This window comes from Chinchilla lanigera, unplaced genomic scaffold, assembly GCF_000276665.1.
Source record: "Chinchilla lanigera isolate Chin_1 unplaced genomic scaffold, ChiLan1.0 scaffold00085, whole genome shotgun sequence".
Lineage (NCBI taxonomy): Eukaryota > Metazoa > Chordata > Mammalia > Rodentia > Chinchillidae > Chinchilla > Chinchilla lanigera.
This window is the reverse complement of record NW_004955486.1, coordinates 1,937,873-1,962,800: the sequence shown is the minus strand read 5'-3', so window position 1 is coordinate 1,962,800 and position 24,928 is coordinate 1,937,873. Positions and strand designations below refer to the sequence as shown.

Below are 24,928 nucleotides of genomic sequence, written 5' to 3'. Positions count from 1 at the left end.
CCGCGGAAACTACAGCTCCCATGATGCAGCGGAAGTCCCGAGGCACTTATGTCATCGGCTTGGGACGCACCGCCGGTAAAACAGCGCGGTGCGATGTCTTTCAAAGGCAGAACCGTGAGATCACTGCGACATAAGGAGTAGTAAGTTACAACTGACTGAGCTCGGAGTCCACTGGCTCGTCCAGGCCTGGAGGAAAGCGGTCGACGGCTGATGACGCACGCGTCCCCGTCCTCCTCCCACCGCCCCTCTGGGTGGCGCTCGCTGGTGACGTGCTGGGTATGATGGCCGCCGCGAGGCCGGGAAGGTGAAGGTGAGAGGGCGATCCCGCCGGGAGAGTGGGACTCACCAGCCCCGGACCGGAGATCCTCGAGCAGCCCAGCCCAGGGTGGTGGAACGGTGGGGCCCTCAGGCCTGAGGATAAGGTCAGAGGGGCGTCCCCACGCTGTGGCCCCGAATCCCGGCCCTGGGTGGCTCTGAGGAGGGGGCGGGACGCAGGACCCGGGGCTGCGGTGTGAGGTCTCTGGACCTTCTTCACAGCCTTCACGGCCGCTTCTCGCTGCTGCCCCTTTCGTGGTTTTCCCTCAGTCCGCTGCGCTTGCCAGCGTTTACTGAGCACCAGATACATGCGCCGGTTCGCTGCTGGAGCGCCCTGCCCCGGCCTCCCCCTCTTGGGGCGCTTAGTCCAGCGTCCTATTGACGTGTATGATTCCTCTTCGCACTGTCATGCACGCGAGGGCAGGGACTGTTCTTATCTCTAACCCTAGCGCCTGGCGCGCGGACACACACACACACACACACACACACACACACAGAGAGAGAGAAAATGCTAAAGAAATAGCTCCTTGCATGCGGGAAGGCAAAGCTGCTTGCCCTCCTGTTTTGAAATCCATTTTTAAATTCTTTCAATCCTCAGTCATCCGTCTCTTTCCCTCCTCCCAGAAAAGAAAGGGCTCTGATCTTCCCCTTCCTGCCCCCAAAGAGGGACAGTGAGGCAGTCTCGTGTAGTTGAAAAACACAGTGAGCTTTCGAGTCAGAACTGGTACAGTGTCTCAGTTCCCCACTTGGTCGCTAGACTCAGCAGTCTGTGAATCTTCCAAGCATCCCAGTCGTCTCTTCGGCCTCCTAGAATGGAGACACTTTACACCAGCTGGGGTACATTGGCTTTTTTGGAGCGCGGGGAGTTTTCTCCGCTACCGGGAATCGAACTCACAACCTTGTGCTTGCCAGGCAGGCGCTGTGCCGCTGAGCTAAATCCCCAGCCCCTACACTGGCTTTTAATCAGTAACACTTCCCTTCCTCACCCCACCCCTCCCCTCTCTAGGTGGGAGTTGGTCCTCAACCCCAGTGCATGTTCTGCTCCCTCCCCTCCCCACTCTGGATGTGCCTTTACCAGATCCCCTCTAGGGGACCTCTGTAACACTTAACCAGCACATGGCTGAACACGTGTTCGTGCACACCCAGGACTGGCCCCACACCTGTGTGTTGTGCCTTCCCCAGGGCATTTGGCATCACATGCCAGCCCAGCACCCCAGACCTCGATGAGTAAGCTTCCCTGAGGGATGAGTTTGTTTGACTTTAAAACCTGATTAGACATGTTGTGTACACCAGTTTTGTTTTGTTTTGTTTTGTTTTTTCTTTTTTTGCCATCTGTTGACATCTCCCCTTTCCTTTCCAGTAAGGTGGGACAGGTGGAGTCAACACACCATCTACAGCCAACCTTGACGTGAGACAGCACAGAGGAGAACTCAGATTCTTTTTATTTTTTGACTCCAGCCACGGCCATAATGCCCACCCTGTGAAAGTCTCTTACCACCCAAAAAGTAAGTAATAGATGTGACCTCTGGAACTCTGGCTCTGGGTTGAGTGGAAAGGGTGTATTATACTGTATTCTGCTGGCCCTGGCCTTCAGGTGGCAAGTGTCTTGGATGGGTTCCTCTTTGCATACAGTGCATTGGAAACTTAAAAACCCACTCCATCTCCTTTCTTCCCATAAAGAATTTCAGTGGTTGCTGAGGGAGCCTGTTTAAAGTGGCCGGGATCTCCTGGGCTCCCTGAAGAATTAGTCTGTGTCTCCCTTTTTTGTTCTTCTGTGTTGTGCTGGCTTTTCTTCCCGGCTCTGTCCAGCGGAGGTTGACTCCTTATTACAGTTCTCCTAACAGTCTGCTCTGCCCCTTTACCCTGTATACTCTTCTGTTTCAATTTCTCAGCTTCTCCTCTGTTCCCGTTGTGCCAGCAGACGATCCGTGGATGCATTTTATTTTCCCTGCTAGGAGTTGCTGTACATAAAACTGGGTAAGGAGGTGGTGTGGATTTAGGGATTGTGCTTGGGATCAAACACACCTTGCAGTGAATTTGCTCCTGCTGTGCCTACACCCAGAATACCTAGTATGTCTGTACTAATGGCCTAGATCAGTGATGGCAAACCTTTTAGAGCTTTCAGTGATACAAACAGCCTGCTGTAACATGGGTTTGTCATAGGTTTGTCACTACTGGCCTAGGCTGAGGCAAAGCTTTTCTGATCACTTTGACGTGCTAGTAGCAGTTTCATTCTGAATTGGCTTTGTTTCCTGTCTTAGGTTAGTAGCTGTTAATACTGTGCTGCTGGCACTTTTCACGGGTGAGAGTAGAAGACTACCAGGATGAAAGAGCCTTTTCTGGGAGTGTGATCCTCAGAACTTCGTTTTGTTTTGCTTTGCCTTTTTTTTTTTTTTTTTTTTGGTACCGGGACTTGAACTCAGGACCTTGCTCTTGCCAGGCAGGTGCTTATGCCACTGAGCTATATCCCCAGCCTTGTTTTGCTTTTTGAGGTGGGATCTCGCCATGTAGTTCAGGCTGGCCTGAAGTCACTGTGTAGCCCAGGCTGACCTTGAATTTAAGGTGATCTTCCTGCCATAGCCTCCCAAGTGCTGGGATTACAGGTGTGCACCACCACACCAGCTTCTGATCACAATTTTAAAGCCCGTTACACAGAAGAGGTTTTTCGTTGAATAAATGTGTGCAGCGCTGTTCAAATACAGTGAAACTATATTAAACTCACCTTCCTATAGCTTTTACCATCTGTGTGTGCCAGTGGAGAGGCCCAGCAGCATGTAGTATTTTACAAACTGATTCTAGCGTGGAACCCTTTTTACATGGAACACTGGGTGCAACTAGAGTTCTGTGGACCATACTGGGAAATATGGCTGTAAACTATCTGAGACTGTAATATCAAGAGCACTTTGAGCTGCCTCAAAAGCTCTGACTGTGCAACTGATGGTGGAACTGGCCCCTCCGGCTCAGCTATGCCTGGGGGATGGGTTCCCCGTGCCTTCCATGAGCCCTGTGTTGAAGTAGTGTCTTATCAGGGCTTTCCAGAGGAGGAGCAGGAAGCCGGCGGCTCCCCACAGCTCTGAGAGACTTAGAGGGGCAGCAGACAGAGCCCTGAGATAGGGGGGCCCTGTCCTGCTTCTTGTGCGTGTTTTTGCAGCTCTGGTCCTTTTGTGCACATGTGTATGTCCAGCCTGCTCTTTGGAGGGATTGTATTTCAGAATCTGAAAGGTTTGTTCAGCTCTCTGGACACTGAGCCCTAAACATTGCTTTTTATGAAGAAAATAGGTTTGTGTGTCCAGGGATGAAAGGTTTAAGACTGTCCCTGGGGGGTGTTCCCCCCTTAACCTATGACTCTCACCGTTGTGGGGAGGAAGGTAAAATGGAGAGTCACTGTTCTTGCAGACTGGCTCTCGAGGAGCTCAGAACTTAGGTGGGGCACAGTCTGGTGAGGGTGGCGTTCTCTGTGGAGCGGGTGATGCCTGAGCTGGGCCTAGGACAGTGAGAGTGTATGCCAGATGGGGAAACAAGGAAGGGGTGTTCCCAGCAGAAAGCAGGGTTAAGTGTGGAATCTCAGCTTGGGAATCGGCAGAGCTAGAGAAATCCCACAGCTCGGAGGAGTCGCTGGTGGGTTTCACAAGGTGTTGGGGACGCACAGCTGCGGGCGTTGTAACGGTGAGCACAGGGCATTTCCTGCCCGAACTCTCCAAAGACTTTAAGCTTAACCGACTAAGCTTTTGCTGATACGCATTCCCTTGAATCTTGCACTTACTGCACGCTCGTGCTTTTAGGTTCCCATCCTTCGGGCTCACACAGTAGCTAGAACTTAAAAAGCACCTGCTCTGAAAGCCCAGTAGCTGTTGGGGAACTTGTCTTCTGCAAGCAAGTCACTCTGGGGGCTGGGCACAGCCGATCTGCCCAGCAGACCTGTCCACTCAATCTCCAGGGCAGCGGGTGGGAGCAGCGGGTGGGAGCAGAGTTACTTTCCCTGCAGGCTGGGGGCTTGTGGGGAGAATCTTGTGACCTTGCTAGTGGCTTATTATAGCTTTAAGCCGTGTAAAACTACCTGTGATTCCTTTGTGTGTGTGTGTGTGTGTGTGTGTGTGTGTGTGTGCGCACACGCGCACACTAAGCATATAGCTTTTCTAATCATTAGTCTTCTCACAGTTTACATGGTATTGTACTTGTGATACACATGAAAAAATCAAGGTTCTAAGATGAAATAACTTGCTTAAGTTTATGTAGCCCAGAAAGAGTACAGTCTTTTTTTTTTTTTGAGACAGGGTCTCGCTATGAACTTTAGACTAGCCTCAAACTCACTAGGTACCTCAGGCTGCCCTTAAACTCTCGGCGATCCTCCTGTCCCAGCCTCCTGAATGCAAGGAATATAGTTGTGTGCCACCACACCTGGCTATCGTCACAATTTGTGCGTGACTGATTCCAAAAATCCATCATGTGCAGCCCTCCATCCCAGACCCCTTTTTTGTGTGAGCTTTCCCCCCATTAGTACTGGGATCAAACTCCAGGACTGTGCTAGGCAAGCATCCTACCAGTGAGCTACATCACCAACCCACTTCCTTGTGCGACTGCCTGCCTGTACCCTGCACTCTCCTTTTCTGCTTTGGAGGAGCCAGAGTCGGTTTATTCCAGTTCTTTTTCTCAAGGTCCTGTTGTCTTTCTTAGTTAAGAAAAACACCTCTCAGAGGTGTGGTGTTGTCCTAGGAGGTAGGTGCAAACAGAAGTGGGGTCACTTCCTTCCTCTCTCTCCCAAGGAGTCTGTCACATTGCAAAAGGATTCGCAGATTTGAGCAACGTGCGTGGTTTCCTGTCTCCTGGGGCTCTTTCTCCTACCCTTGGGATGGGTAGTTCCTGAGAGCAGGTTTGGCATTCAGTCTTCACGCTCTGTCTCTGGATGCCCTTTCTGCTTTTCAGGACCTTGCTCAGCACCATCTGGCACCATTTGCAAGTTTCTAGCAATGTGTACTCGCTTGTGAGGGACACCTTCTCCTCTCCCAGCTGAGTCTTGGGCTAGCTAGGCAGGGGCTGCCCAGGCAGGGAGTGTGACAGAGCCAGGCACCCTGCCGCACACATTTCCTTGGGTGCTTAGAGGGGCCATTTCCCTTCTCCTGCCCTGGGTCTGAGGGCTTTGCGGGGAAGGAGCTGCCTCTGTGGTAGGGACTCTGAGGAGGACCTGGCAGGGCTCCATTTTGGAGGGCAGGGTTTCCCAGCAACACCTGGAGCCGCCTTCTCTGATTGTCTGCCTCTTGACCTTTGACCAAAGGACCTTGGAGTCAAGTAATGATTGCTGTGTGGAACAAACAGGCTGTAGAGATGCATGTGATGAGAGAGAGAGAGAGAGAGAACCACATAAAAATGCATGTGATTGAGAGAGAGAACCACATAAAAAGACAGTGTTAGTAACACACTGGCAGTGCTTATCACAGAGTGGTGGAGTTAAGGGTTTTTCCCTTCACTTTCCAAATTTTCTATAATCCACAGGTTGTACTAAGAGACCAGTAAATGTATTTTCAAGTAAGTTTTTTTTTTTTTGTCTTTTTGAGGCAGGGTCTCACTATGCAATTCAGGCTGGCCTTGAGCTCACTTTGTAGCCCAGGCAGGCCTCACACTCAGTGATCTTCCTGCCTCAGCCTGCTGGGTGCTGGGATATAGGCGTGTGCCACCACGCCCAGTCTCAGTAAATTTTAGCAGTAGATCTCTTTCTGTCACTGCCCCTAAGCTGTGTTAGGAATGAGTGCCCTTGGGCTCCTGGGCAGCAGAAGGGCCAAGGAAGCGTGGTGGGCATCCCTGACCTTGAGCCTCACTCTCTGCGGTGCCGGACGGCCTCTGTGTGTGAGCTTGAGATTCCTGCCTCCCTCCCACCCAGGCTGTCACCGTTCAGCAGGCAAGGTGTTGCCAGCACCGACCTGGACTCAGGCTCCGGCTCTGGGTGTCTGAGGTCCCCTTCCTGCTGTCCTCACACTGGCTCTTACCTTGTCACCCCTTGAGCGGGTCCCATGCTCTTGCTGGAGCCCAGAGCTGGTCCCAGTTCTCCTTCCATGGCCTGCCGTGCCCCGGCGTGTCCGCAGGTGGGTGTCCTGGCTCTCACGTTGTCTCCCCTTGCAGCGCGATGTCCCTGCTCTTCTCTCGATGCAACCCCATCGTCACGGTCAAGAAGGATAAGAGACACATGGCGGAGGTGAACGCGTCCCCTCTCAAGCACTTTGTCACTGCCAAGAAGAAGATCAATGGCATCTTCGAGCAACTGGGGGCCTACATCCAGGAGAGCGCCACCTTCCTCGAAGGTGAGCAGGCGCCTGCTCAGCCGTGCCCCCTCGGACTGCTGAGATACTCCGGGAGTAGGATTTTGGAGAGGGGAGGTACAGCCTCGCTTTGCGGGACACAAGCACCCATGGGTCATCACCCTCAGTTGTGCTTTGCTTTTAGAATCCTGTGGAATTAGGTTCTAGGAAGCTGGGAAGACCCAGGAAATAGCATTTAAGAATTGACTGAAGAATGCCACGAATTCCTGTCCTGAGGGCTAGGTGAACGTTGTTCCCATCTAAAGGACAAACAGACTGAGGTTTTTGAGTTGCCCCCTTGTGACTGACCTAGTGCAGGTTTACAACCTCACAGCCTACATATTCGACCCAGTCCTGGCGGCCATCATGCCAGGCACTGCCGGGTGTTGGTTACCCTGGGCAGGGTGCCCTACCCGTGATATTTTTAGATTGGCGACAGGACTATGAATAGGCATTCTTGTCACCTTTGCCTTTTCTACTTGTTACTAATTTGAGGCCGGCCTGTAGTCCCTGCCCTATGGGCAGAGAAGGGCTGGCTCCCCGAGCCCCACTCTGTCCCACACCAGCTCCCACTGCGGGCCGTCTCCGGCTCCCTCTCTGGAAGGCACCTTGGCTGCAGGTCGGGGACTGGCTGTGAGCCCCGAGGGCTGGCTCTTAGCTGCCCTCGATTTTGTGAAAGAGGGGCTCAGGTGAGACCAGGCATTTTCCGATTCTGAGAACTCAATGGAGGTTGAGTCAGGGCAGCCCTGACTCAGGCCACCTTCTCTCCAGGCTGCTGTCTGCTGGAGCCCGCTGGCGTTGCATTGCCTTGCACAGGGCCACCAGGGTTCACAGCCAGTCCCTGAAGAAGGGGTCTGGGTCCAGCTTCATTAACCTGTCTGTGGCTGGCCCTTTGTGTGGTGCCTGATACAAGCAAAAGTGACCCCTGAATACTTTTTAAATTAAAAAACAGAGTTGGGGATGTAGCTCAGTGGGAGAGGCCTTGCCTAGCGTGTCTGAGGCCCTGAGTTTGATCCCTAGCAATTAAATGAAGAGGTTTTTTGGGTTTTGTTTTGTTTTGTTTTGTTTTGTTTTGTTTTGTTTTTTGGTCTTTGAGACAGGGTCTTGCTCTGCAGTTCAGGCTGGCCTTGAACTCACTTTGTAGCCTAGGCTGGTCTTGAACTCACAATGATCCTCCTGCCTCAGCCTCCCAAGTGCTGGGATTACATATGTGAGCCACCGTGCCCACCTAGAGTTTTTAAAAACCCTGAATTTTAATAGTATAGGATTAGAGAGAGAAATGATTCCACTTTACTGCCTGTTTGTTTGTTCAATTAGTATATGTTTGCGACATACAATAAATACATTCATCGTGGAGAATGGATACTTGTACACCTCACATCTTGATCCTTTTTCCCTCCCCTTTCCCTGCCTTCCCTCCCCTCTCCTCCATCCCCAGATCCCTTCCTCATCACCATACAGTCTGTCTCCTTGTTTCCCGTCATCTTCTACTTCGCTCTTTAAATTATTTATACTTCGTGTTTGTCACATAAGAGAAGCCATACACTGTTTAAGCTCCTGTGTCTGGTCTATGTAGCTTTCCGGTCTCACAGTGCCTCCGTCTTCCTCAGCATTACCTGCTTATTCAGAGGGCGCCCTGCTCTGCCGGGCTTTGTGCCAAGCATGGGATTGCAGGGTGGTGACAAGGCTGCCGTCCTCTTGGAGGCTAGAGTGATCGCTGTGGCCCCTGAGTCACTTACTCACGTGAGGCTGTGAGCCAGCGCGTGCCTCAGAAAGGTGTTTATATGATGAGTGCTTTGAGCTCTGAAAATGTGTGGCCTTTGCCTCCTGCCCGGGAAGGGGAGGAGCGGAGGGACCTGAGCTACAGCTGGGGCTGCTCTGGGTCCGGGAGGGCAACTTCCCATCTGGGCCTTCTCATAAGGGCGAGCAGCAGGAGCCTGTGGGCCGCTCCCTTCCCTGGGTGGCCACAGCCCCGGAGCCAGCTCTCTCCTGTCCCTGCGGAGGCCGAGTCCATTGCCCACGCAGGGAGGGAGGTGGCGGGATCTGGGCTAGGGCCAGCTGGGGCGGGGCGGGGGCGTGTTGGCTTGGTCACACCCCTTCATATGATAGCCGCTCGCTGTGTGGTCTCTGAGACGCCACTTGTCACGCTCAGGGTGCTTTGAGAGTGTTCTCAGGACTGGGGCCATCCGCTCGGTGCTCTGCAGGAGTGTGCTGAGGGTCACGCAAAGCCCTTCCTTCATGCTAGTGCTGGTTGGAGTGGCCCAGGACCTTGCTCAGCTGCTGTCCTTCACAAAAATTTGCAAGGCAGGGCGGGGTGGCTCACGCCTATAATCCCAGCACTTAGGAGGCCGAGGCAGGCAGAGCACTGTGAGTTCAAGGCCAGCCTGGACTACATAGCGAGACCTGGTCTCAAAAAATCAAATATATATATACACGTGTATATACGTATATATAAAATTGGTTAGCCATCTGCCTGTGCCAGGGGCGCCAGAAGGAAACCACTCAGTGATCCAGGTGTCTGTCCGCTTAGCCAGCATTTGTGCCCCTTGCCGGTGAAGGATTGGGTGATGCAGCCTCCGTGGTAAACAGCGCAGACAGGCAAGCTAGCCACTTCCACTGTGGCGAGGTCTGGGTTGGGTGTGGCGGGTGCACAGCCTGGGGCCTGCCAGCTTGGGGTATGGGCGGCGGAGGCTCCCAAGCAACCCGAGGCCAGGTGGCATGAGCCGGATGGCTCCAAGGTGCTGTGCCCAATCTGCAGAGTGCAGGGGGAGGGGCGGGGCTGGTGAGTTCGAGGAGGTGAGGAGGTGGAGAGGGGCTGGCAGGGCCGGGTCAGGAAGCACCTGTGATGTCGCGTGGAGGGCTTGAAAGCCTGCACTCTGGAGCCAGGTGCCTGGTTCAAATCTTGGCTCTGCCACTTACGACGCTGCGCAGAGTAAGCAGCAAGGCCAGAACGAGGCCGTGTTTGGAAAGTGACTAGCACGGTGCCTGACCTGTGGTGAGAGCTTCGTGAGCATTCATTGAGACAAAAATACCTGAGGAAAAGCAGTTAACATGCAGGTGTTCCCGGAAGCCCCGCTCTCAGCGCTTGGTGTTTAATTTACTTGCCCTGTGCGAAGTGATACAGACAGTGCCGCTGCCTCCCCCTGACGGGGGAGGCCCCTGCGCCTGCGGCCCCAGAGCCGGGCAGCTGTGAGAACTGCTCGGGAACCCAGGCGGGCTTGCTGCCAGTCCCTTCCTGGCTGCCACGGCAGGGAGCCACAGAGGTGGCCCCGTGGAGGTTCTGGTGAGCGGGCCAGCGCTCGGGTCCTTCCGGGCTGTGGTCGCAGAACTCCTATCCTATGGTGACCCTTTTATCATCTCCACCTCCAGACACCTACAGGAATGCAGAGCTGGACCCCGTCACAACGGAAGAGCAGGTGCTGGATGTCAAAGGTTACCTGGCCAAAGTGAGGGGCATCAGCGAGGTGCTGGCCCGGCGGCACATGAAGGTGGCCTTTTTCGGCCGGTGAGTCTGGAAGCCCTCGGCGCTTCTTCCTTCGGGCTGGGCTGGGCTGGGGCAGGGAGGCCCTTGGTGCAGGTCACAGCCAGACCCCCGAGGGCAGCGGGGTGCCAGAGTCCTTGGAGTTCTTATGTGTAATTTATAGAAGTATATGTAACATAAAATTAACCTTTTTGTTGTTGGTGGTGCCGGAAATGAAACCCAGGGCCTCGCAGGTGAAGAGCGTGTGCTCCGTCCCCTTCTATACCCCAGCCGCCCAAAGGAGCCATTCCGAAGTGCAGCATGGGGTTCAGTAGCGAGTGTATTCGCATTAATGTACAGCCTGTCTTCAGAACTTTCCATCTGCAGAACTGAAGGTGTCCCCATTCCGCAGCGATCCCCACCCCTGCGCCAGCCCCCTGCGGACTGCATTCTACTTCCTGTCTTTGGGAATCCGAGCGCTCTGCAATAGGCCCCGCACAGGAGGGGAGTCGTGGTGCTTGTCATTTGGCGACTGGCTCTTCTCGGTGTAGTGTCCTCAGAGTTCACCCATGTTAGCGTGTGTCAGAATTTAAGGTTGAGCTGGGTCCAGTAGCACATGCTGATAATCCCTGCACTCAGGGAAGCTAAGACAGGAGGATCACAAGTTCAAGCCCAGCCTCGGCAACTTAGCCACTTGTGAGACCCTGTTTCAAAAGGTAAACAGTCAAGGGCTGGGGATGTAGCTCAGTGGAAAGGCCCTGGGTTCAATCCCCAGTAATGCAAAAGCAAGGTGAAAAAGCAAACCCACCTTTTTAAGGCTGAGTACTACTCCATTATGGTAGACCACATTCGTCCACTCGCCTGCTTGTGGATACAGGTCGCTCCCACCTTCGGCTGTGGTGAACGCTGCTGCTGTGGACGTGGGGCACGCCTCTGTCTTTTCTCCTTGCTTTCCGCGCTCTCCGCAGTACACACAGAAGCCGTCACTGGGTCATGTAATCCTTCTGCGCTTGATCTTTCGGGAACCATTGCGCCGTTTCCCACTGTGTGTCCCCCAGCGCAGGGCATTCAGTTTCTCCACGTCCTTCTAGAGCTGATTTTGATAGTGGCCGTGCTTGCTGGGAGAAGTGGTATCCCATTGTGAGATTTTTTGCATTTTGTTTGTGTTTGTTTTCTGTCTGAGGTGGGGTCTTGCTATGCTGCCCGGCCTGGTCTCCACCTCCTGGGTTCATGTGTCTTATTTACTTTTCTCATTGCTGAGACAACTTACGCAACACCCAAAGTTAAAGGGGAAAAGGTTTATGTAGCTCACAGTTGCAGAGCTTTCAGTCCGTAATTGGCCGGCTCCAAGGCAGAGTGGCGTGGCAGACAGGAGTTGCAGAGCAGAAGCAGTTCATGGCCGGCAGAGGTAGCAAAGCAAGCAAGAGACAAGAAGAAGCCTCTTGCTGTCTCTTACGTTGTGTCCAGGCTCTGGGGATTAGGGTGGTGCCAAAGCAATCAGTGGACTGATTTAGGAATCACCCTTAATCCTAGCCCATCAATCCTAGCGTTGGGCCCTGAATCAGTCACGCACTCTAGATCCAGCCCCCTCTGAAAAAACCCCACCTATGACTGCGTGGGGCTTTGGGAGGGACATCTAGACACGGCCATAACAGTATGATTCTCTTGCCTCAGCCTCGGGACTCCAGGGCGTATGGTGCGGGCCATTGCCCTTGGTTCCCACTTTGAGTTTGGTTTTCATTTCCCTAATGGCGTGAAGCTTTTCCCTTCTGTTTTCTTGTTAGAATTTTCTATTTTAGTTGACTTTTATAGATAACTAAAAATAAATTAAAATTGAAAATAGGAAAAACACCCCTAGCCCAGTGGGCTGCCAGGCACATGGCCGTCGCCTGGGGAATAGGCACTGTGCCTCGATCCTGTCTTGATGCCCGTGCCAGCCTCTGGTGTGGCCCTCAGCTCAGTGGTTCAGCTGGGAGGGGGACAGGCTCCGAGAGGCAGCGTGGTCTTCAGGGACAGGTCACACATCTGTGGTTGGCACCACGCCGCACGAGCCCCTCACAGATGGGGCTGAGGTGGTGAACCCCGTTATGGTGCAGGCTCAGGCCAGGCGACATTTGTCTGCCTGGTTTTTTTTTTGTTTTTGTTTTTCTTCCGGTACCGGGAATCGAACTCACGACCTTGCCCTTGCCAGGCAGGCGCTGTGCCGCTGAGCTAAGTCCCCAGCCCCTGCCTGCCTGTTTTAGTGAACGCGGAGTACCTGCTCTGGGTGCTGTCTGGCCACAAGGACAGTGCAGAGAACTCAACTTGGGGCCACCAGTGACATCAAAACGCTGCGGGCGGCTTTGCTGATGGCCTTGTTTCCTCCTAGGACAAGCAACGGGAAGAGCACCGTGATCAATGCCATGCTGTGGGACAAGGTTCTGCCCTCCGGGATTGGCCACACCACCAACTGCTTCCTGCGGGTGGGGGGCACCGACGGCCACGAGGCCTTCCTGCTCACCGAGGGCTCGGAGGAGAAGAGGAGCGTCAAGGTGGGTGCTGGCCAGGGAGGGTGCCAGCCAAGGGGGTGCTGGCGGAGTGATCTGGACCCCTCAGAGAGACCACGTCACAGGATGGCCCCACCTCCGCAGAAAGGGCAGTGCCTCCCTGCGGTGGAAGATGAGAGACCCTGTTTCAGACGAGCTCTTTTGAGGACGAGAGTGTTCAGGGAGTCAGGTGAGCTAAGAACTAGCCGTGGTGGTCCTCGTGAGGGCCAGACAGGCCAGTGACATGCGTGGAGTAAGGAGCACACCGTTCCTCCTCAGTCACAGGCAGAGGGGCCTGCATGCGCTGGGATTCCTGCACACCAGCTGGGACCCGCCACCCACGTGCGTTTGTTTTTCTGAGAGGCAACGTTCCACCTCGGGGCAGGTGCTTATCTAGATCCGTAAGAAATCAACCCAAGCTCAGTAGTAGTGGCGCATGCCTGTTTACCTCCCAGCACCTGGAGGCTGAGGCAGGAAGATCACTGCAAATTTGAAGCCATCCTGGGCTCCATAGTGAGTTCAAGACCAGCCTGGACTACATAATGAGACCTTGTCTTTAAAAAAAAAAAAAAAAATTAATGCAGAACATCAGCTTTAGGATGATGTCTAGGAAAGTGAAGAAAACTTTTTTGTTTCTTGGTTTTTTGTTTTTTTTTTTTTTTGCATTGATGGGAATTGAACCTAAGGCCTTTGCATTAAGCTGTACTCCCAGCCCTTCTTTTATTTTAATTTTTCGAGACAGGATCTTGCTTAGTCACTAAGTTGCCCAGGTTAGGCTGGAACTTGTGATTCTCCTGCCTCAGCCTCCCGAAGACTCTAGGCATGCCCTAGTGCACCCAGCTAGAAAGCTGGTTCTCACTGACAGCTCCCAGCCTGTAACTCTGTATAGGACAGAGATGGAAGAAAAGGGGTAGCTGATAGGGCTGCTGTGCCGTGGCAAGCACAGGACTGTGTCGTGGTGAATCTGGCTGGCGGCTGCCCTGCGGCCTGATCTTCCTCTCCCTCTCCCCCGGCAGACTGTGAACCAGCTGGCCCACGCCCTGCATCAGGATGAGCAGCTGCACGCCGGCAGCCTGGTGAGCGTGATGTGGCCCAACTCCAAGTGCCCGCTGCTGAAGGATGACCTGGTGCTGATGGACAGGTAGGAGGGGCACCCCCCTCGGAGGCCTGGACCCGGAGGCCCCGGTTTCCGTCCGTCTCTGGGTGACCCTGCCTCGCTCTGCTTTTTCCTTCTTTCTGTGGTGCTGGGGGTGGAACTCGGGGCTTTGTACACGCTGAGGCGAGTGCTCTGCCACGGAGCTGTGCCCAGCTCTTGTGCACAGCGGAACCAAACCCTCGTCCTCCTGGGATTCCGCCAAGGTCTGCCTGTGGGAGCCAGCGCCTCAGTGCCCTGCACGTTTCCGGGCTGGGCTGGGGGCATAGGGGAGTGCTTCGGAGTGGAGATTCTCTCACTCCTCGCCCTAGCGTGTACGCGGGGGGGGGGTCATGCGGTGGTAGGGTCAGTGTGGTATTTTACTTCCATTTTGGGGGCGGGGTAGTCCTGGGCATGGGACCCAGGCGCTCATGCGCTACCACTGAGCTACAGTCCCGGGCCTTTCTTCTTAAATGTGAGACCAGGTCTGCCAAGTTGCCCAGGCTGGCCTCAGACTTGCTGTCCTCCTGCCCCAGCCTCCTGAGCAGCATGTGCCACCACGGCCGGCCACGTTATTCCTCTTCAAGGAAACTTGGCCTGCTATTCTGTGGACATGTTACACCTGTACCAAGAAATACACTACGGTAGTGTTTATCCAGACTCACAAAAGTCAAACGTTAGGGTGAGGCTTGGTGGTGCATGCCAGTAATCATGGGCGGCTGAGGCAGGAGGAGGACTGTGAGTTTACATAGTGAGACTCTGTCTCAAAAAAAAAGAATAAATTCAGACTTTATTTTATACATTCCTAAAGTAAAACTACCAGTTCTTATATTGTGTAAGAGTGGTACCTGCCTATGCTAAAAGCCCACATTTCCAGGTGGTCTAGAAGGACGTGAAGTAGGAAGTAAAATCCCCCACACAAGGTCCAGGCCCGATGTCCTCCCTCCTGGCTCGCCTGCCTCACAAGCCGCTGGTCCGTTCACAGCCGGAAGGACAGGGCTCGTGTTCTCCGCCCGACCATGTCGGTTTGCCTTTGTCCCCTCTAGCCCCGGGATCGATGTCACCACAGAGCTGGACAGCTGGATCGACAAGTTCTGCCTGGACGCTGACGTGTTTGTGCTGGTGGCCAACTCGGAGTCCACCCTGATGCAGACGGTACCTCCTCCCCCGCCTCCCCTGGGCCCCGGCTCCGCAGGTGGCTGGGGCACCCTGGCGGGTGCAGCCCCCATCCTGAGGCCTCGTCCCCTGCCTAGGAGAAGCAGTTCTTCCACAAGGTGAGCGAGCGGCTCTCCCGCCCAAACATCTTCATCCTGAACAACCGCTGGGACGCGTCTGCCTCGGAGCCCGAGTACATGGAGGAGGTGGGTGCCTCTGCTTGACAGAAAAAGAAGCTTGAAAGAACAGTGAAGAATAATTGGCCATCGGTGACAACTCGTAACGCTTGATGTGCGTGAAATGAAAGAGCAGGGGGTGACAGATTGGCGGTAGTGGATTCCTTTTATCAAGTCTGCGGTCTGCAGGCCAGAGTCCAGACCTGGCTGATCCCGCGCGGTGTGACTGGCAGATTCCTTAACATCTCTTGTAATCCGGTGTCCTCCTCGGAGGGATGGGTGCAGTGGATAGATTTGCTGAGCGGATGAAATCTGGTGGAAGCACCTGGCTTTCGTATGTGTGATAACTTTGGCTGATCCTCAAGAAACCCCCACGAGAGGGACCAGAGGTGGTGGGTGATCTTTCACTTCTGAATGTGGACTCGCACCTGTGTGACCCATTAAGGAAAAACAAAAGCCAGCTGGGGGCTGGGGGCTCCCAGAAACAGCCCTGCTGCTCCCCACCCTGCTCACAGACTCCCCTCTGCATGGGCTCCAGGTGCGGCGGCAGCACATGGAGCGTTGCACCAGCTTCCTGGTGGACGAGCTGGGTGTGGTGGATCGAGCCCAGGCCGGGGACCGCATCTTCTTTGTGTCTGCCAAGGAGGTGCTCAACGCCAGGATCCAGAAAGCCCAGGGCATGCCGGAAGGAGGTAACCATGGGAACAGAGGTCCTCCTTTTCTCCATGCTTCAAGGTGTCGGGTCATGTGCTGTCACTCAGTGGAAACCATTTTGGGGAGAGGCAGTGAGAAGGTCCTGGGGTGAGAGGCCCTTGCTGTCCAGCGATGGCTCCTCATGCCCACTAGGCAAGGGCGGGTCCGCATTTGTCTCTGGGCTAATACTCTGCAATTCTCCTAGGGGGCGCTCTTGCAGAAGGCTTTCAAGTGAGGATGTTTGAGTTTCAGAATTTCGAGAGGAGATTTGAGGTAAGTTCTTCGATGCTGGTGTCAGCCGTTCCTGTGCCTCCTGCTCTCACTGGTCACGTCCCCAGCAGAGAAAGCCAGAGCCTGGCCCTCAGCACCTCTGTGTGTTCCAGGAGTGCATCTCCCAGTCTGCAGTGAAGACCAAATTTGAACAACACACTGTCCGGGCCAAGCAGATCGCGGAGGCCGTCCGCCTCATCATGGACTCCCTGCACATTGCAGCTCAGGAGCAGCGGTAGGAGGGGTGCAGAGGGCCGAGGGGGCCGAGCTGACGCTGCACTGCTCTGCCTTGGGCGGCTAGGGGGTCCCCGGGCAGAGCCCTGAGGGCGGCTGAGTCGTTGGGCTTCCCCTCAGACTCCTTTAGAGCCATACTGGCAGCTGGGGAGCAGGATAGCCCGGGAGCAGGGCAACTGGGGAGCAGGATAGCCCGGGAGCAGGGCAACTGGGGAGCAGGGCAGCTGGGGAGCAGGGCTGCCAGCGCCGCCCGCCTGCCTATGTAGCATGGACCCCACCCTGCCCACCCAGCCATTCTCAGACCCTGAAGTCACTTGTTTGTTTTTGTTTTTTCTTTTTGGAGACATTTAAAATATAGAGAAGTACAGAAAATAATATAAAAATACCTTGCTTTCCACCACCTAGAACTGGCAGTGTTTGCTTTATATTAAGTTAAAATATAAGAGGAAAAGATATTAAGTGCCCTTTGATTATTTGACCCTGTCACTCCTCAAGGCCACCGTGATCGTGACTTTGTGTAGTCTGTCACCCGTTCATGACGTACTTTTCACAGAAATCCGGGCACACGTGTCATGGCCCTCGGTGTGCTGTGGTTGTCGGCGTGGGGCCATCCCGTGTGCATCCCACTCTGCCCCTGTCCCCAGCCTCGCTCACACAGGCGTGCGCTCAGGGCTGGTCACCACAGCCCCTTTCTGCCAGTTGGTTTTCAGTCTTGGCTTTTTTATGCTATTGCCCTAAAGCAGTGGCCACCTGCTCGTGTCCCCTCAGGCACTTCTGTGAGTCTTCCTAGAACTAATTCCTAGAGGTTTGACTGCTGTGCCCTAGGGTGGGTGGTTTTCAGTTTTACTCAGCTTTGCTTTGTGGCTCTCTGGAGCAGCTCTACCCCACCTGGCCCCCAGCACTGCCTGCAGGAACCCCCATTTCCGCAGCGCTAGTCACAGCTTCAGGCCTGGCCCTTTTCCCAGGCCTCTAGGGGAAGTAGTCACTCTTTCTAATTTCATTTCCCTGGTCACTGGTGAGGCTGAGCTTGCTTTCTCCCATACCAACTGGCAGAATTTTTCTAAGGACCCCCCTCAAGCACCCTGCCCTCTGTGTGGAGTGAGCGGTTGTCACCCCCTGCTGGGTAGGGCGGGGTCCCCTGGATTGCTGTGTGAGGCCGTGCCCCGGCGGGAGAGCGGGTGAGGCCCGCGCAGGCTCCCCGGAGGCTGCTGTCCCGCCTGTGCGTGGTCAGTGGGGACTGCGGGCTTCTGAGCAGCTCTCCCTGCTCTCAGGGTTTACTGCCTGGAGATGCGCGAAGAGCGGCAAGACCGGCTGCGGTTCATCGACAAACAGCTGGAGCTCCTGGCTCAAGACTACAAGCTTCGGATTAAGCAGATGACGGAGGAAGTGGAAAGGCAGGTGAGAAGCCGGGAGGAAGGATTTGGGGAGACATGGACTCAGGGTCCAGCGTGCCGGGAAAGGGACAGGTCAGACATCCTCTTCCTCGGGGCTTCTCGGCTTCCAGGAGGAGGCTGTGGCCCTGATTCGAGGACATGAAGCCTCGCCTTGGGCTCCCAGGGTGGCCCACCGGGCGGGTCGCCCCTCCGCATTCAGACTGGTGTTGGGTGCCGCGGTCTCAGGACGCAGCCTGTCGGCCCGGTGCCGCAGGCGCGGGCCGCGAGCTTCCCGACGTTCACAGCGCGCTTCCCTGGGCCGTAGGTGTCCACTGCGATGGCGGAGGAGATCAGGCGCCTCTCCGTGCTGGTCGACGAGTACCAGATGGATTTCCACCCCTCTCCAGTCGTCCTCAAGGTCTACAAGAACGTGAGTTCCGAGGCAGCAGGGCCCCTTTGCTCTTCGGCTGCCAGGGGAGTCGCCACCAGAGAGTGCTTTGGCCCTGGCTGGCCTAGTCCAGGGTGCCTTCGCAGTGGAGTGGAAGCCTGGACACGAGCCTTCCTTGCTCAGCTGGTGGGCCCCGGCTCTCCAGAAGAAACTCCTGGTGGGCGCTGCTGCTCTTCACCTCCCTCTCCTGGTTGCAGGAACTGCACCGCCACATAGAGGAAGGGCTGGGCCGAAACCTGTCGGACCGCTGCTCCACAGCCATCGCCAGCTCGCTGCAGACCATGCAGCAGGACATGATTGGTGAGCGCCGCGGGGGCTTGGTCCGGGGCTCTGGGGCTTTGGGGCTGCCGAAAGGTCACCTGAAAGGCCGTTCTAGAGAAACGGTGGCCTTGCCCTAGCTTGTCACTGCTGACCGTGACTCTGTAGTACCTCAGGTTCTGGGGGTGGGGCGAGTCTATTCCATATGTCGCCTTGGGAATCCTGTCCCGGGTTACCACATGGCACTGTCGCAGCCTGAGAACTTGCCTGCCTCTAACCCTCACGAGGCGTAGGTGTTAGCAGTTTGGACCCTCAAGCTCCTCCCTGTGTCCCCTCAAGGAGCGCGGGCCCACCTGTCACAGTGAGGCTGCCCCACAGCGGTCGTTTCTGGGTAGAAGTTCGGCATTCTTGGCCGCAGCTGGTGTGGCCGTGTCCTGAGGCTTGGCGCCGGCAGGGCACAGGCCTGAGCTCACGTGTGCGTTGTGTCCCTGGCAGATGGCTTGAAGCCCCTCCTTCCTGTGTCTGTGCGGAATCAGATAGATATGCTGGTCCCTCGCCAGTGCTTCTCCCTCAGCTACGACCTCAACTGTGACAAGCTGTGTGCTGACTTTCAGGAGGACATCGAGTTCCATTTTTCTCTTGGGTGGACCATGCTGGTGAATAGGTTTCTGGGCCCTAAGAACAGCCGTCGGGCCTTGATGGGCTACAATGACCAGGCAAGCAAAGTTCCTCCCCCAGGGCATCATGCAAGGTCAGTCTGTACCCCACCATCAGGCACCTGGGCCGTTCCGAAGTGGGCTCCCCAAGGCAGGCAGCTGGGCCATGTGCGCCACACGGCGTGGCATGCTCAGCACTGCTGCCACAGCAGCCTGGCCTTGGCCCAGCTGCGATGCCGGCTGAGTTTGTTTTAGTGCCTGGGAAAGTAAGGGCTGCACGCGAAGCTTGCTTTCTCTCTTTTAGTTTTTGGGACGTTGAAGAGATGCTCTGTGTCCCTGTCCCAGATCCCCTAGCCTGAGGGTCCCTGAGGGTTTGCTTGCCCGAGAGACGCGCCACCTTCTTCTCACCCCTTCGTGGCCTCTCTCCACAGGTGCAGCGACCTGTCCCGCTGACACCTGCCAACCCCAGCATGCCGCCCCTGCCGCAGGGCTCGCTCACCCAGGAGGAGCTCATGGTCTCCATGGTTACCGGCCTGGCCTCTCTGACATCCAGGACCTCCATGGGCATCCTGGTGGTTGGCGGTGTGGTCAGTGATGAGTCCTATTCCAGGAGTGGGGCGGGTGGGAGGGGCCGAAGGGCTCGGTGCTGGGCTGATCCGTGCCCCAGCCCAGCACTTCGGTGAGCTGAGTGCTTTTGATCCGGGGGAGCTCTGTGGTCTGGACCCCCTCAGGCCTTGGTCATGCTAAGCCAGCAACACCACCAAGCTGCATCCCCGGTCCTCTTTATTTTGAGCAGAGTCTCACTAAACTAGTTACCCAGGCTGCCTTGAGCACACAGTCTTCCTGCCTCAGTTTCCCGAGTAGCTCAGGTTACAGGTGTGCAACACCACACGCGGCTACCCTGGGCCTTGTCTGTGAATGAGCAAACCTGTAAAGAAACTGCCCAGGGTCACACAGGCAGCATGCCGGGCAGCGTGAGAGCCTTGCTGTCAGGCTCAGGGCCCTGCTCTTTGGCTATAACCCGCTGCCCTCACCCAGACCGAAGGCGCTGTCTTCTGAGGAGCGATGTGCAGTGCTCTGCTGCTTATGTCGTTAGCAGGAGATGTTGCTTCACAAGACACCAGCATCGAACTTGAGTAGAGTTCTGCTTACTGGGAGAGTGGGGGATATGTAGCCCGGTGGTAGATCCCTTCCTAGCATGTGAGAGGCCTTGGCACTATAAAAAACAGTGACAACCCTCGGCACTATAAAAAATAACAATAATAATTCTGCTTAGCTGGGCATGATGGTGCAATGCCTGTGATCCCAGCACTCTGGGAAACTGAGTAGGTGGACTGCAAGTTCAAGTCCATCCTGGGCAACTTAGCCACTTAGTGAGACCCTGTCTCAAAATTTATTTATTTATTTATTTATTTTGGTCTTTTTGAAACAGAGTCTTGCTATGTAGTTCAGGCTGGCCTTAAACTCACTTTGTAGCCCAGGCTGGTCTCAAACTCTCAATGATCCTCCTGCCTATGTAGTTCAGGCTGGCCTTAAACTCACTTTGTAGCCCAGGCTGGTCTCAAACTCGCAATGATCCTCCTGCCTATGTAGTTCAGGCTGGCCTTAAACTCACTTTGTAGCCCAGGCTGGTCTCAAACTCGCAATGATCCTCCTGCCTCAGCCTCCCAAGTGCTGGAATTACAGGCATGTGGTACCACGCCTGGCCCTGTCAAAAATTTGAAATAGGCTGGGCATTTAACTTAGTGGGAAGGCCCTGGGTTCAATCCCTAGTACCACCAAAAAAAAAAAAACTCTGCTTACCTAGCTCTGGACCCCCCACTATGGATAAGTCATATCCTATGGCCAGCACTCAGTTTCACATTTCCAGCTGGAGAGAGGCCCCTGGCCTCAGTGGGGTCAAAGGAGACACTGAAGGGGGCTCTTAGTGGAACACAGGGCTCCTTGGGTGAGGCTCCAGGCTGCCCCGGGAGTGTTAGGGCCATGAGGCTGCGGCAAGGGGCCCAGAGAGGCACTGCTCCACTGACAGGGCGCCTCTGCAGGTGTGGAAGGCAGTGGGCTGGCGGCTCATTGCCCTCTCCTTCGGGCTCTATGGCCTCCTCTACGTCTATGAGCGCCTGACCTGGACCACCAAGGCCAAGGAGAGGGCCTTCAAGCGGCAGTTTGTGGAGTACGCCAGCGAGAAGCTGCAGCTCATCATCAGCTACACGGGCTCCAACTGCAGCCACCAAGTCCAGCAGTGAGTGGCCCACTGACCCTGGGCGGGGGGGTCTCCCTCCCAGCCTGGCCTGCAGCGTCCTGGACCCTAGGCTTTTGTGTGATCCAGCACTGGGGCCAGGAAGGGGAAGAGGTCTCCAGGACACCTTGTGTCCCGGGCTGGGGCTGGGCTGGGGAGGCAGGGACGCGCTTGCTAAGAGCCTTTGAAGGTTGCCTTTGACATCCTGGATTGCGGCCCATTTGTGGCACCTCCCAGGCCTGGAGGACACCTGTTGCCTGCTGTGGGTATGGGGTTGGAAGTGCTGCCTTATTTCTGTGTGGCAGAACTTCGCCAACTATTAGGTACCTAACTTTTCCCTTATTCCTTCATCTCTGAGGTAGGTGGTATTTTATTGGCATTTCCTTTTTTCAAAATGAGGCAACTGAGCCTTGGAAAATTGTGTCTCGTCTCCTGCCACTCAGGTGACAAGCAGTGGTGCCAGGGTCTGAATCCTGGCCTTGCGCCCAGTCCGGGCTGCACAGCCCATGCTGTGCTTTTCTTGCCGTGGTGGTGCCCAGCAAGTTGGCCATAGATGGGAAGGACCCCACCAAAGCAGGACTGGCGCTGGCAGAGCTGCCAGCAGGGGTGTGGCCGGCGCTGCTGTGGTGGAATCAGCTACCGTGACGTCCTTCCAGGTGGCCCTGTGCAGAAACCTCACTTCTGTCCCCTCAGGGAACTGTCTGGGACCTTTGCTCATCTCTGCCAGCAAGTAGACGTCACCCGGGAGAACCTGGAGCAGGAAATTGCCGCCATGAACAAGAAAATTGAGATTCTCGATTCCCTTCAGAGCAAAGCAAAACTGCTCAGGTGAGGCCGGCCGGGCAGCCCAGGCCGTGGGCTCGGGTACCGTGCAGACGTGGCACAGACCCGTGGTGGGGACCCAGTGTGCTTGTTAGATGTTGATGAGGCACTGCTGGCTGTCAGACGGTGCCAGTTTTAAGCTCAGCAAATGAGACACAGCGGTACTGCCCTTAACTTGGGAGCATGGTGACACCCTAGAAGCAAGCGTGACAGAACCGTGGGATTGCAATTCACAGGCACCTTCTCTGAGCTGCGGCAGCCCATGCGTGCTCAGCCCTCTGTCCGCCCCTTCCCAGGAGGCTGAGCCAGCAGCTCCCGCTCTGAGCAGGAAAGCTGCCTGCAGAGGGTGACCCGCCACCCCCACGGACAGGACTGGGACCTCATCTCCAGGGGTCTTGGGTGAGACACAGAGCTTCTGTGAGCAGTCTGCTGGAAAGGGTGTCAGGGAGTCTGAGTCCTGGGTTCAGGTCCAGCATGCGCTCAACTTCCCTGTGTCTCGTTTTCACTGGGAAGAGGGAGTGCGACTTCGTGACAGACACAGCTGAGCACTGTGGAGCTGTGCAAGTCTTCAGCCTGCGTAGCCCACAGTAACGTCCCCTAGAAAGCCTGGACTTCCTGCCCCTAGCCCTGTTGGCAGAGGCCCTCAGGTTGGCAGAGCCCAGAAGGCAGGGCTCGAGGCTTTCACCTCTGTCCGTTCCCCAGACCCGCAGACTTCTCCGCTCAGGCCTGAATGGTGCGCTGCTCCTTGGCCACAACTGGGATGGCGGCTTCCTAGTGTCCCACTGCTCTCCCCCGGGAGTTCCCAGGTCAGGGCCGGCAGCAGGTGCTGCTGCTGCTGCTGCTGCGGAGGGATAGGGCTGACCCGGAAAAGGCGGCAGAGGATGAGCTGGAAAACTGACCTCCCACAGTCAGGGCTCCGCCCCAGGCCCTGGTAAAGCAGACACAGGGCCTGAGGTGCAGAAAAGCCGGATTCTTTTACCGGGGATTGAACTCACAACCTTGCACTTGCCAAGCAGGAGCTTATGCCACTGAGCTATATCCCCAGCCCTAGAAAAGCCTGATTCTTGAGGTGCATACCTTTAGTTTCAGCTACACAGGAGGCTGAGATAGGAGAATCGCAAGTTCAAAGGCCAGTCTGGGCAACTTAGCAAGATAAAAAAAAACCCTGATTTTCTTTCCAAAATATCACCTTGTGAACTTGGCACGTTGTTTCCTGTCTCTGGGACCCCTTTCCCTCAGCTCTAAAGTAAGGTGAAGAGGGCGAGTGGAGGGCGAGTGCAGCACCGTCTCCCTCCCTCGAGTGGTGCTTGGCGGGCAGCGCCAGCGTTGCCCGTGGCAGCCTCGTTGGTGCGAAGTGACTGTGTCCTTGCAGGAATAAGGCCGGTTGGCTGGACAGCGAGCTCAACATGTTCACGCACCAGTACCTGCAGCCCAGCAGATAGTGGACGGCGGGGGACTCGGTGGAGGAGGGCAGTGCCGCCTGCCCTCGGTGACGTGTGGCCCCCATCCCTGGCCGCCACTGCAAGAATGAAAGCACCTCCTGTCTCGGGCTGTCCCAGCCCTTCCGCACTCGTTCCCCTGCCCTCCGCCTGCTCCTGCGGGGAGACCTGGCCGGGCCCCTTGAGACTTCGGGGATGACCCAGCAGCATGGTACTGGGGGTCGTGGTCAGGCCTTTCTCCGGGTCACTTGATTGAAGGTTTTCCGTCTGCTTGGGAAGGTCTTGCAGTAGCCGCCTCGCAGATCGACTGATGGCAGCCGTCAGGGGTACCAGGCAGACACCCCACCTTCCTCCGGCCCTGTGCACTGTCCCTCTCGCACCTCAGCACCCCGCGGCGAGGCCATGTTGGCAGGGGCCGCGTTCCCTTCCCAGAGGCATCTGAAATAGTTGCAGAAAGGCTGAGTGTAGCCCAGGACCTGAAGCGTGCATGTGGCGCTGTGGTACTGGAGAGAGCCGGCCTGGCCTCGGTGGTTAAAGGATGTAGAAGAAGGATGGCGGAAGGCGGGGGCGCTGGCCCCGCTCAGGGTGGCTGGAGAGCAGTTGGCGTGGAACAGGGCCCCCATCTGACCTTGCTGTGCGCGGGGCACCCGCGCCTGAGAGCTAACTCGATTGTGTCCCGTCTTACCCAAACCCCATGGGCCCACGGCCCCCTCCTCCTGCTCCCCTGGGCCCCAGAGCCGCCTCCGACACACCTGGCCTCATGTTGACTTAGCTGCTTCCTGTTTTTGCATTTTGGGATTGTTGCTGGTCAGAATGGGGAAGGTTCCTGTCACTGTAGTGTTGATTGGGAAAAGCAGGGCCTGGGCAGAATGTTCTCGAAAGAAGCAACAGTGTCCCAGCAGGAAGGCCCAGGGCAGAGCTCAGCAGAGGGAGCTGGCCCCTGTGGGGAAGCAGGGTGGTGCGTGGCCACACAGGAGGCTGCCTTCCAGCGCTTGCTCGGCCCTCAGGCCCTCAGGCTCCCGTCTGTGGGACAGTGGTCGGCTAGGCCGAACCAGTGTACCAGTAGGACAGATGGCGGCCACCTCACAGTGTGTCAGGAAAAGTCACCCAATCCCAATGAATTTCTGTGTTTTTGGAAAAAAAAAAAAAAAATGAATTTTTTTCAGCGTAGTCCCTGGGGAATGAATAAAATGTTGAGCTTCTTACACACTAAGTAAAATTAAATTTGTACCACAGAGAGAGAGAGAGCTTTCTGAAAGAAGCGTGGCAGAAAGCACTTTAATTTAATGCTGCTAACTGTGTTCTGTTTATAATCATCTGCTGGAGTGCAAGATGTGCTTGACAGTGAGTTTCTCCCTGACGTGTTGAAGGTGATGTCTCTGCCTGAACTCCTCCTGTACCCTTGCCATGATATTGGAAATAAAATAAAGCCCAGTTGGAATCGTG

General features: G+C 55.6%; 1 protein-coding gene across 6 annotated transcripts; it reads left to right on the top strand.

Moving 5' to 3' along the window:
* Nucleotides 1-223: 223 nt before the first annotated feature.
* Nucleotides 224-24,928, top strand: Mfn2 (mitofusin 2). Of its 6 annotated transcripts, XM_005403973.2 has the most exons (20): nt 274-422; nt 1,676-1,820; nt 2,208-2,292; nt 6,430-6,608; nt 9,975-10,110; nt 12,434-12,596; nt 13,607-13,731; nt 14,769-14,877; nt 14,976-15,083; nt 15,592-15,745; nt 15,952-16,019; nt 16,130-16,251; nt 17,522-17,648; nt 17,949-18,053; nt 18,269-18,371; nt 18,825-19,045; nt 19,417-19,572; nt 21,028-21,224; nt 21,915-22,049; nt 23,416-24,928. In XM_005403973.2, exons 4-20 carry the CDS (start codon nt 6,434-6,436, stop codon nt 23,483-23,485), a joined length of 2,274 nt encoding a protein of 757 aa, XP_005404030.1. In that variant the 5' UTR covers nt 274-422; nt 1,676-1,820; nt 2,208-2,292; nt 6,430-6,433; the 3' UTR covers nt 23,486-24,928. The 6 variants fall into 6 exon arrangements, with proteins under 6 accessions (XP_005404029.1, XP_005404033.1, XP_005404030.1 ...); XM_005403972.2 differs by lacking the exon at nt 2,208-2,292 and having other exon boundaries at nt 224-310; XM_005403976.2 differs by lacking the exon at nt 2,208-2,292 and having other exon boundaries at nt 230-310; nt 1,680-1,820.

What these genes read in the sequence shown, in the direction of transcription:
- Mfn2 (XM_005403972.2), top strand. Translation starts at nt 6,434, where the DNA reads ATGTCCCTGCTCTTCTCTCGATGCAACCCCATCGTCACGGTCAAGAAG. An exon ending in TCCTCAAGGTCTACAAGAAC is followed by an intron (nt 18,054 to 18,268) that starts GTGAGTTCCGAG and finishes TCCTGGTTGCAG; the next exon opens with GAACTGCACCGCCACATAGA. An exon ending in TGATGGGCTACAATGACCAG is followed by an intron (nt 19,046 to 19,416) that starts GCAAGCAAAGTT and finishes CTCTCTCCACAG; the next exon opens with GTGCAGCGACCTGTCCCGCT.